The sequence below is a fragment of the Clupea harengus genome, chromosome 12, assembly GCF_900700415.2.
Source record: "Clupea harengus chromosome 12, Ch_v2.0.2, whole genome shotgun sequence".
NCBI classification, from domain to species: domain Eukaryota; kingdom Metazoa; phylum Chordata; class Actinopteri; order Clupeiformes; family Clupeidae; genus Clupea; species Clupea harengus.
In genome coordinates this window covers 1504564-1516961 of record NC_045163.1, presented here as the reverse complement: position 1 = coordinate 1516961, position 12398 = coordinate 1504564, and the positions used below count along the sequence as shown (strand labels likewise).

The 12398-nt window shown below is 43.6% G+C and overlaps 1 protein-coding gene across 4 annotated transcripts in view; it reads right to left on the bottom strand.

The window, feature by feature from the left end:
* The window catches only part of slc4a4b (solute carrier family 4 member 4b), a 38836-nt gene that overhangs the window by 18589 nt on the left and 7849 nt on the right, over positions 1-12398 (bottom strand). For all 4 annotated transcript variants that reach the window (XM_031577128.2, XM_012840299.3, XM_031577127.2 and 1 more), the window contains exons 2-6: positions 9606-9679; positions 8107-8277; positions 2668-2800; positions 793-953; positions 439-618 (exon numbers count right to left, since the gene is read on the bottom strand). In XM_031577128.2, the coding sequence (XP_031432988.1) occupies positions 439-618; positions 793-953; positions 2668-2800; positions 8107-8277; positions 9606-9679 (719 nt within the window). The remainder of the gene's footprint in view (positions 1-438; positions 619-792; positions 954-2667; positions 2801-8106; positions 8278-9605; positions 9680-12398) is intronic.

The following is a 12398-nucleotide window of genomic DNA, read 5'->3' as shown; positions in this document are numbered from 1 at the left end:
CATCCAGTGAGTGGTTAGTCATATGAATCATTCATATCTAAACACTGTCTACGAATGTTTCATGAACTAAACACTATTTTACAGGTCTGGATGTGTTGTTTATGAACTAAAGACTATTCTACAGGTCTGGATGTGGTGTTCATGAACTAAACACTATTCTACATGTCTGGTGGAGTGTTCTGGGGGAGGGACACTGACTGGGAGAGCAGCCGCACAGAAGACTGAGGAGGACTGGAAATGTGGATCTCAGCAAAACTGAAGCGTGAAAAAAGGATGCCAAAACAGACTAAGTGCACATCTGGCAGACTTGAAAGGAGACAGAACCAAACCAGCGGAGGCAGGAAGTGAAGAGGGACGTAACCAAAAGGGCAGACAGACCCATGGAAGGAGGAGACTAAGGAGATCAAGAAGACTGCACCAAACTGGCATCTGCATTACCGTTCTCCTGGTGGGAAAACAGCCTACTTGCACTGGACACAGTTTTGCCGATGTCCGCTAGCGACCGCAGGTTGGACTTCTTGGTCTGGTGCCGGTGCTTTCGCAGCAACGTGTACATGACCTTCTCCTTGAGCTCGGCTTTAAGGAGACCACCCTCTATCTGACTGTCGGTTATCATCTCTGCAAGTGAAGTGGGGGGGGGGGCGGGGGGGATGAGTGACAAAGAATTATTTCCCAATACAGAACAAAATAAGAGACATTCGTGGGTGAGGAATGAGTGCCGAATAGGGATGGTTTGTTTATTATTTTTCACCACTGGTTGGCTTGTGGAAAATGTTGTCAAGGCCAACGTACCAACCACCTGCTGCAGTGAGCCAGCCTCCATATCCAGGATGATGGTGCCTTTCTCTATGCAGGTCTTGAGCTCAAACAGACTGTGCAGCGACAGAGTGGCCACATGAGGCTTGCTCCAGCGCTCACCGCCTGCCTCAACCTTCTCCTCAAACTTGATCCACCTGGGGAAGTCAGTAGCAACCACCAAGAGACACAAACACACACAGTATGAACTCAGTGTGTGTGTGTGTGTGTGTACATATGTGTGAGTGTGTGTGTATATGTGTTCACTTCATTCATCCAGTCTGGTTTCATTAGAAAGGTCAAAGCCAAAGAAAGAAAAACATAAACAGAGAAACAAGGCCTTTCATAATTCCTCATTTGTAAATATGGGTGAGCGACAGAGGGAGACAAACAGAGTTCTTTTCTCTTTACCACAAATATGCCTCACACTGGTCTGCCATGGAGATGTGGGCTGTGTGTGTGTGTGTGTGTGTCACACTGGTCTGCCATGGAGATGTGGGCTGTGTGAGTGTGTGTGTGTCACATGGAGATGTGGGCTGTGGTTTACACGTGTACTAATGACCCGTGCCAGGGGGCGGTGGGGCAGGGAGAAAGAATCAAAACAAAGAGACGCATTGAGAAGAGATGATGAAAACTACATAATAAAACAGACAGAAAGATGTGGAATGAGAAACAAACAAGAGAGAGAGAGAGAGAGAGAGAGAGAGAGAGAGAGAGAGACACTAATGGAGTGACAGTGTAAAGGAGAGGGATAGATGGGAGGGAATGAGAGACTCCTCTCTCTCTCTCTCTCTCTGTAATAATGGTGTGTTCCGTGACCTGGGAGGATTGGATGTCACGTGTGGATTGAGTGTCCATCTGGACACATGCCATTTCCCTTTCTCACTATTCATTAGGCTCCACAGACACCTAACTAGCCTAGCTTGCTTTTCCATCACCTGGCACAAGAAGCATGTATCTCAGTGTGTGTGTGTGTGTGTGTGTGTGTGTGTGTGTGTGTGTGTGTGTGTGTGTGTGTGTGTGTGTGGCTGTGTGTGTGTGTGTGTGTGTCTGTGTCTGTGTCTATGTGTTTGTGTGTGTGTGTGTGTGTTTTACTGCTTACGGCTTAATATGCCAGCCTAAGAAGCTTAGCTAGTAAGAATCTGATGATTGTTTTACATGAAAGGAGTTTCCTTTCTCACAGTTATCCAATCTACCAGCATTACATACCTTTACTCTCTATATCTGATTAACTGGCAGAGGCTTCAAGCTTCTTGCTGTTTCAGTCAAGAAGGACTGGCATTACCACTTCTTTCTAGCTGTATAGGACCCATGCCACTGATGAAGAACCCTAGTTTAGTATTTTTTATATGCTGTTTGCTGGTGCATGACATGCTGGACGGGATCTCAGAGAACATCTTTGTTTAGGATTGTGTCAAGGTATTCTTTCAAAAACTTGGAATAAGCTGGTGAAGTGATCATTTTACTGCAAGAGACCAGGGGCGTAATGTTACATCTTATCAAGAATAACAAAGAGAGCATTCAGAATTGCAGTCTCTGAAGTGACACTGGGGTTTCTTCTGTGCAACTGGAGGTTTGGAGTATCCTGCTGGGGTTGTGGAGCTTTCTCTGGGGTGCAGGCGTGGCAGGTGGGAAAGTGGAGGGCTGATTCTGATAACACAGCACCAGTATGACAAAACCTTTTCAATAAAATGACTTTTAACATAACAGGGTTTTGTGTATTCCCATATGGCATGGACTCCTGTTCAGAAGAAAATGTCTGACCAACCAGTGTTGGAGGCAGCAAATAAATAAATACCATTATGTTCTGTTTGTGTGTTATGGTGTGTGTGTGTGTGTGTGTGTGTGTGTGTGTGTGTGTGTGTTTCTCACCTAGCGGTCTCCTTCCACTCCATTTCCTGTCCATCCACAGCGAGCAGCTCATCGAGCTCAGTAAAGAGCTGAGGAGGTGGGGGGCCACCGTCCTCCTCCCCCAGGATGAAGCGGATCCGCTCTGCTGTCGAAACTGAAGACCCAAATCACAACCAATAAATCCTCAACACCAGTCCTCTCCACACACCAGCACATTAAAGCTCAGGAACCAATCATAATCATTTCAAATAACTATGGAAACCTTTAAAAGACAATAGAATGCCATGCCATGGAAGCAATGGAGTTTAAGAAATCAGAAACCAATTTAACATCACAAGTCACGGCCATTTCTCTGACTTAGTCTTCATTTCACACGGTGATGGAGTTCTCTCATTACGCAACACCATGGGATTGCCAAAAGGAAGAGTCTGAACAGTCTTTCTGGTAATTGTGTGTATGTGTGTGTCTCTTCCTCATTCTGACTGCTGAGGCTGCCAATCATGCCTCAGGGCCTGTCCTGTCCTGTCAGGTTCTCATGAGCTCCGTGGCTGTCTCCATGCCAGGCATGTGGCCTGTCAATCTCAGAGCAGCTGGACCCTGATCACCACACAATGATCACCACACAACAAAATGGAATTCCTTTCCAAACTTTTGTGATTGATGAGGAAGAAGATGACACCAGATTGAGCACCAGATTGTCCTTTGCAGACGTGATGTAGACAGACAAGCAGTGATTAGACGTAGGGCGGTCGTGCTAATCTACACGAGTGTGCACGGTTCTCAACGCCACAGATCTTTTACTCAGACGAGTAAGGTGGGTCTTAACATAAATAAGCCAGAAGTATGAACTGATCAAATGCCAGCCCCTTCAACAATACACATCGGTTTGAAGACTTGATCATTCCCTTCATTCCTGGTCTTGTAATCGGTCCCGATAAAGCTGTTGGACTGCATGTATTTAATCCAAGAAGTATTAGACAAAGCCCGACGTGAGAAGAAGCACTGAAGTCATGCAATGCATTCTCCAGCTGGAGATGTTTCTGGGACCAGAGCCACATACCAGACAACTGATTTCGGAAACACTCAGCTCAAAATCAAGATGTCTGATTTCCAGAACCCCCCCCCCCCCCTGATAAATTGGTTACATGAAGTCCAATGTTATTTCAGTGGAGTAGGCCCTGTGCAATGGCAGAGCAATACTGAGTGTATGACGTGTTTCCCCACTACTACACGTCAGGTTCATCCCAAGGTTTAGAGTGGTATGTTATCAATAACAACTCTATCTCTGTTTCTGTTACACACACATTTAAGTGGAGGACTTCACACCGTCTGACAAAATAAACAGTATTAAGAGAATAAAGCCAGAGGGCAAAACAAGGAGATAAATGTTTATGTGTATTATGGGATGGCATTTTAAGAGGGCAAACTGTCTGGCGCTAACCATGCTGTCGTACATTTCACACCAAAACTAAGGAGATAAATGTTTATGTGTATTATGGGATGGCATTTTCAGAGGGCAAACTGTCTGGCGCTAATAATGCTCTCGTACATTTCACACCTAAACTACACTGACAAGAACACTACTTAACATAATGAAGATCATCTTTGCTCCTCAAGCTTTCATCCACTTCTCTCTCTTTTCCAGCCGTGGCCCTCAGACATGACTCCATCTTGCTACCTACAATGAAATATCCACCTACCAGCACATGAACATACACAATATCTGACTACATTACATCATGTTCTTCTATTGTACTATGTTTAGATTATATGTTTATGAATGAAACCCTGACTTCTACTCCGCAGTGGCCATCACAGCTCTGTAGCGCTGAACCAGAGTCAGGGACAGGAGCAGTGAGACACTGCGGTGGGGACAGGAGCAGTCAGACACTGCAGTGGTGACTGCAGACAGACCAAAGCCAAAATAAGCATGAGGAGCCACCAGTCTCTCACTCACTCATCTCTGCTGGGCTTTGACTCAGTCACCGTGGCGTTCAGAAACGCATCAGTGCATATGTTTATCTGTTTGTATAAATGTGCGTGTCCGTGTTTTGTAAAAACAAGGAAAAATGCTACAGGGTAAAGAAAGGACAGCTGCCTTGGATTAGAGCAGCCCTATCAGAAAGGAACAAAGGAACACAAGAGGACAGGACAGGATAACAGACTTGGCTTTGGAATAATGGGCTCTGATGCCACGTCTGAACAAAGCTTGGTCCTAGGCCAATGTGTTTACAGTGCTAACTGTCAGTTTAAACCAATCTTCTTCTGCTAAAGAAGGCTGGAGAGTCCATTTGTACCTCAGGACAGATATGGGACAGATACAATGATTATTATGGGCCTCTTCAGCCTGCTGTAAAGGTCTGACAGTAATTACAGATACCAACATAATTTAGCAGTATGTTGTTGCCAGCTTCCTGTGGTTACCATCTTTATCATGAATCGGTAATAACACAGCACCCATTCAGAGATATTTTGGTGTGGAAATTCATTTTTCTATCACCTTGAACATACCCCATGTTGTAATTGATTTTAAAATGAATTAAATCTCTGTGAAATCAAATCTTTTAATAGAAAATGGTACATTTTGTTGGACTGTGAGTGCAGAGACACTAACCTAGTGTCTGTGCGTAAGGAGAGACATGCTAAAAGCTAACGTCTCCCCTGTGCTGGCTTCTAACTTAACAGGTAAGTCAGCCTTAAGACTGCTGGAGTCATGGGTGGGAGTCCAGGATCTATTAGTGGCCCAAGTCTAAGCTGGGACTCTATAAATACAGACACACATCCAGCCACAAGCAGGATGCTGACCAGGGATGACACTACAAAATGAACCTATTTTAATGCTTAAACTTGAGAGTTGTAATGCAATTCTGCTCCTTAAAAGTGTTAATTACGTGATGTAATCCATTGCACTATCCACACAAGAACACTATCTTTTTGCACTATCCACACAAGAACACTTTCCTCCTGGACATCTACACTGTCACAATCATTGCATTCTGTACCATAGGGTCAGACCTATTCTTGTATCTGTAAACACCCCCACTCCGTGTGAATATGTTCTCCCTATGTATATGTGATTTATGTATGTTTGTCGGTGAGGTGTATAAGTGTATAAGTACTACTGGATGACCTAAATTTCCCTTGGGATTAATAAAGTATCCATCTATCTATCTATATATGTATACACTATTAAAGCAGCACAATGGAGGAATTGCTAATCGCTAACGAGATGCTAGCCTAGCGAAACCTCTTGAAATTTGCTTACTTTGACACTATGACAAACTAGTGAGTCAACAACTTTCCTAACACAGTCAAACATCAAGCAAGTGCAACCCAAGACAAAGCAAGACGGCAAATAAGCTACTTACTAGTTCGGCAGACAGTAGTAACCGGGCGGCTTCAGGCAAACTTACATAACACAGTAATATGCCTACGGAGCTGTTCTTTTAAGGTAAAACTGCTTATCGTAACCCTAACCCTGAAGTACAATTCCTACATAATGCCACTTTAACACATTACCCATATTTCGTAGTCATCCATCAACATGCATTGTTCTACTACACAGAACTGTTTTTGTTGTTCCAGTTTCAACAAGTCAGTTAGTATGGAGCGGGATGATACATTCTCACGTGTACATAATAATTGGCATTATGTGAAGTCACATGTGAACATCAGTGCTTGAGGTCAGTCTGGTCGTGCAGGCCGGCAGAGGAGCTTGCCAAAACACTCCATCAATCAGAGCTAGCTGGGCAAACCAAGCTATGATATCCCAGAGCTCTCCCAGACCGCAGCCCTTGTACATCCTCACTGTGAATCAACCGCTAGAAGTCACACTGGCCTCAGACTCTGGCAACACAGTGCCAAAGAAAGGTGAGAAGGACTTCACCGTCCCTGACCCAAATAATCAATCATGACCAGGGACATCACTGGCAAACACACACAAACCTTTATACGTCAGCAGCTAGAGCAACATCAAGGTAATTAAGTACACAAACTGAAACTGTGATAACATGGAATCACCTCAACACTGAGAACACAATATGCCCATTGACAAACCCTGTGTTGCAGCTCAAGGTAAAAATGAGGAAAATTCCACACAGCCATTAGTGAAACCAGGCAAGGCAAGGCAAGGGCATTACAACAGAGGAGCTGAAGTGAGAAGGTCACAGTGTTAAAATGACACACCAACAAACTCTGTTGCCTACTTGTGACTGATCAGGACAAAAGTACAATCCTTAACATTTCGCAGGAGCAGTCCTCTCCGTCTTTTCTTACTGGAGATTTGTGAGTTTGGAGATTACGAGTGACATTTTTCACAGTAGCCCCTGGGGGGGCAAGAAGGAATCATAGAAGAGTCAGAATGAGCGCAGGGGAGTATATTCATGTTGACTACCCATATACGGGCTTGGGGTGAATTTGGACAGTCGGACCAGTGTTCAAGGTCCTATATGGCGGTAGAAACTGAACATTTCGTATTGCAGTGAAAGGCGTAGAAGAAAAGATATACACGCAGAATTACCTGAGGCTCTTAACTACTCATATTAGGGAGGCCAGGAAAGTTTGAGATACCTGTGCAGATCATTGCCAAGGGATTTGTGTTTAAGACTTTGATCAGGCTAATGATTTGCGTACCTAGCCCAAATTTGCCCAAAGCAGTCCAGAGATAATGCCACTCCAAGGTATCAAATGCTTTCTCAGCATATAGCGACAGGGTCAATCCTGCCCGCAACATGGGTGATGTGCAGCAGGCGATGCACATTATCAGATGCTAGACTGGTCTTAATGAAGCCGGTTTAATCACTATATATCAATTTCATCAGGTGTGTCTCTAATCGGGTTGCAAGCCCTTCAGCTTATACTTTAACATCCCCATTCAGAAGTATTATTACCGCATTGAGTCAAATCTTTATTTGGTTTGCGAAGTAATATAATTATGGCTGTGTTAGCACTTACGTCAAATGCAGCACCCTTGTCATTAGCTGTGTTAATCACATCCAGCAGTGGTGTTCCCAGTTCATCCCCAAAAAAAGAAAGATATAGCTGCGGTGGAATTCTGTCCCACCCGGAGGACTTGCCTTTCTTCATGTTAACAAGAGCCATCCCTAACTCTTCTAGGGAAATGGGGGAATCGAGCAACTCTGATTCTTAGTCAGACAGAGCAGGCAAATCGAGTACTTACAAAAAACGTGTGCATGTGCCTGTCACAAGTGAGATTTAAGACTTCTAGAGAGCAGAATAAAAGGTTTTAAATTCAGTGTATGGAGAATTGTTTTATTGGCCATAAGTATTTTTCATGTTTTTTCAGTCTTAGAGCTAACAGATGGCTGGGTCAGGATCCGTTAAAATGATATGTTCTTCTGGTTCTATGCATTAAGAACTCTGCTCAACATCTTAACAAGGAGTTCAGTTCAGTTCTTGTCACAGCTATTCTCCAAAGGTGACAATATGTTGAGGACTTACTGAGAGGTTTGAGGATGGGAGCCGTCTCGTCCGTGTTCTCTGCATCTGATTTGTCACTCACGCTTTCCGTCACTCTGTCGCGCTTCTCCTTGTGACTGGACCGTCTCCTGTGACGTCGTCGCCGGCGGTAACTCTTGGGCACATGAACACCAATATACACAGTGTGGTGACCTATTGACATCACACACACACACACACATAGACACACACACACACACACACACAGAGTAAGGTAAGATTACACTGCTGCATAAAGGAAATGACATTAATCCTGCCGCTCTAATAATCCACCAACTGCAGAAAGGATAACTGGCTCAGGAGGAAATGACACGTGCACTCAAGACAAACAATGCCATGCTCCGTCAGGATGATGTAGGTCAGTCAGGCAATAAACACACAGAAACACGCCCATTTATTTATGAGCTTGGAGAAGCATATTATTCCCCTGCTCAACACTAGATTTACTATGGTGATGGGTTTGAGATGGGAGCTGGGCGCCATTAGAGTTATGCAACTGGTTTTTTGTCTGCAAACATGTAAATAAAAATCAACTACTTCCTGTAAAACAGACCATTCAGGAAACTGCTGAATGTCTCCAGGAAGTAGTTGCTGAGAAAAAGGGCAAGAACAAAAGGTGACCACGGTCATGTAAAAATTCCCAAAGGTTTCTGCGTGCATGATTGTGTGTGTGTGTGTGTGTGTGTGCCAGAAGTTATGACTGATATCTGATATCTGATATCCTCAACACTGAGCTAAAATATGGGTTTGGCCTTCACAATGGCAATGAAGGTGTAGCACTAAGCTGAAGAGCGAGTAAAGTAAATGAAAACCTGAGCAACCTTCATATAACTGTTTTAGTTAAGAGGAGTGACTCCTTACTGGCACCTTCTCTTAGTGCATACTACAGGTAATGTGAGTAAGATGGCTGGCAGGTTTCTGGGAATGGGGCATTTGTGTATCTGCAGATAAGCTTACAAATACACAGGCCATGTTTAATCCTAAAACTGCAGATAGGCTTCCAAATACACAGTACACATGTTCAATCCTAAAACTGCCAGGAATCTGACAGAGGGGTGAGAGTCCTGGCAATGAGAGATTCACACAAGGTCATACACACACTATGTGCAGTGTGTTTTGAATATGTAAGAAAACTTGACATGTAGTGGGATTATTTATCTATAGAGACTGTCTATGTCTGTGTGAGTGTGCAAGTGTGTGTGTGTGTGTGTGTGTGTGTGTCACACTGGAACAGTAGATTAAACATCTTCAGTGTGAGTCTGTAACAATCCCTACGTAACAAGTCAGCTGGCCTACGGAAACTAAGCACATCTGGCAAGAAAAAATAGGGCCTGGACAATGATGTAAGATAGAGGCCAATTTTGCACAAATCCTAGGAATTTGTAAAGTGGTGACTTCATAGGGGGGGGGGGGGGGGGGTGTAAAAGAGGAGGAATAAACTTTAGAGAGAGAAAAGAATGTGATTGGTGTGTCACCCCTACCTTCCACCTCCTCTTCATCACAAACATGTTTCACATAGGAAGCTCCTCTGTCCACCACCGCCTCATCCTCCACCCTGCCAGACAGAAAAGAGTCAAACTCATCAGGAACTGCAAACACACAACAATCTCTTCGAACACAAAATGGCAGAGTGTCTTGGCCCCGGTAAATTACAAGAATCTAAATTGAGTATATAAAAAAAAAAATAATAATAATAATAATAATAATAATAAATAAATAAATAAATAAATAAATAAAGAAGTGGCTGTCCATTCAAACTCCAATGAAGGGCATGAAGCAGAATGCTATAACTGAGGCAATAACAAGATCAAAAGTACATCAGAGAAAGTGCTCTCCGTTTGTTGTGTTAAACTGTATCCCATTATGCAGACTTTCTAACTACTAGGGCTATTAGGCCTTCATGAGCGCTTCCTGGAGATGAGGGCATCCTGAGTCCACACAGCTCCTTATCCATCTGTCCAATGAGAGGCCTGTACCCTGACACAGCACAGGCCAATCAGCGCAGCCTCATGTACAGGCTGTGCGTCACGTGGACTATTACAATGATCTGTCCTGCTGGGATTATCACAACTTCTTAAGGAGTGGAGCTTACCACCAGCACGTAGTGGCCAGGTAGAAATAGACAGACAGACCAAAAAGAAAGAGAGTAAAGAAAGAAGGAATCACAATGCCGACAGCAAACAGTAATGGTGCAGTATCAAGAACTTGAGTATTTTTTATTAATGTCTACATAGAACTCAAATGAAAGGAGAGCAGGAATGTGCTTGCAAAGTGCTGGTAGGTAATTAAACACCGTGCTGGCTGCTTTTCATACTACCTCTTCCTGTTCACACACCTGTTTCAGGAAGGACAGAGAGAATATCTGTCTCTTGTCCTCTTACCCCCTCTGTGCATGGGTTGTGTGTGTGAGTGTGTGAATGGGTACATAATGGGCCATACATATTCCTTTCTTCCTGTTCTCCAGTGCACATAATGGATCTAAAACGTGTGCAGCTCACCACAAACATTGACCAAAGACACACGTCCAACCCCTGGAGACATGCCAATCATGAGGTCATTTCCCTTCGTGTAAACAACTGGCCTACCACTTAAAAGGACACAACCCTCAGGAGGGGCTTGAGGATGCAACACACTCCCAGTGGGACAGACCAAATGCGTACGACTTCTCAGGATGCCCAAGGGAACACTGGCTTTATGCATTTTCCCCAAAGGTCTTACGTTCAATATGGAATTGTAAGTCAAAATGTAAAGGAATGTTTGCAATATTATTAGCCTACTACTGGCAAGTTCATCATTTTCACCTTGAGTAAGATATAGATGGAGACTACTTTATGATACATGTATAAAAAGGCACCTCGAACGAGTCAATCGTTCAACATACCCTTCTGTTAAAATACAATGAAAAGTATAAAGGTCATTCCAATGCAGCATGACAGATTAAATGTATGGAATTCCACTCATGTAAACTGTGCTTGATGCACCGCCTTTCTAGTTATTGAGAGGTTGTGGCAGCCAGAGGAGGCTCTATTCTCAGGTGAAACCGTGCGGAAAAATGACGAACATAGAAATGTGATCGTTATCCTGCCACAGACATGAGGTCGGTTTCCTGACAACTATTTCTACTACTACTTTCTACAATTACAATCTGTGAAACAGTGCCACCCTCACCCTAGGTGACAAGATGAACTTCACTCATTCACTACCAAAGATATTGTTTGTCCATTCCCTTAAATGTAATTTGATATCACAGATCTGCGGATCGTCTCCCCTCTGCAGTTAAACAGTTAAACAGGTCCCACCTCTGAAGCACAGTTTGTTCACTATTATGAACACTGGCTCAGTCAAGAGCTGAGTCAAGGAGCAAAGTGCATCCAAAAAGCAAGAACCTTCTTTGACACTTTTTCTGGATTTTCAGCATTTTTCAGCAAGTCAACTAAGAGAATTATGTTTTTGGAGGAATGTGATTCCTAGAAATGCCCCCACTCATTGGAACTTCTCATCGATAGTTGTCAGCACAGTTGCACATGGCAGAAACAGATGTTGTTGGCAACGGAGAGATGCAGAAAAGCAGATCAACTCTCTCTTGTCCTTTGCCACGGAGAAGACATCACTATGAAAAGGCTGTCAGCATGACCAGTGATCCAGCACATAATCCAAGGAAAAGACAATGCTTAGGTTTAGCTGCTCAAGAGCCCAAACAGCACTACAGGGGTGTGCACATGGCTGTCTTGAACAACCTCATCAACCAAAATCACTGAGCGCTTTGCTAACATGGATGCATTTCCTTGAACTGCTCAATTTCAAGACATGGCAAATATCCGATGGCGCTTGTGTAGCGGCCGTGGAGATCTCGTGCAGGAGATAGTTTGTATACTATAGCCTACATGGAGAATACCAAAACAAATTCCTAGTATCTGTATACATGGCGAAATACAGTTGAATTTAATTTAATTGAATTGAATTGAATTGAACTTTCCAGCTGAGGCCTTCAACTGTTTAGTGAACGGATATGGCCATTTATTTGATTGACATGTTCTGTACTCAAACAGGGACCTCCACAGCTGCAAAGAAAAGCTTTGTGACCTCATTGCATGTTTTAAACATGGTAAACTTGACAAGGTAATGACAACAGCTTTATAAGCTGATGTGCTTCATTGGAACAATGGGTGTGACATTTACTGGTGTGGTGAGAAGCTTTTCACGTCTAAAACTTTGAAAAGTTACACAGTACATGGCACAGTAGCAACTATTAAACTTGGTGTTTCCTTCAATAG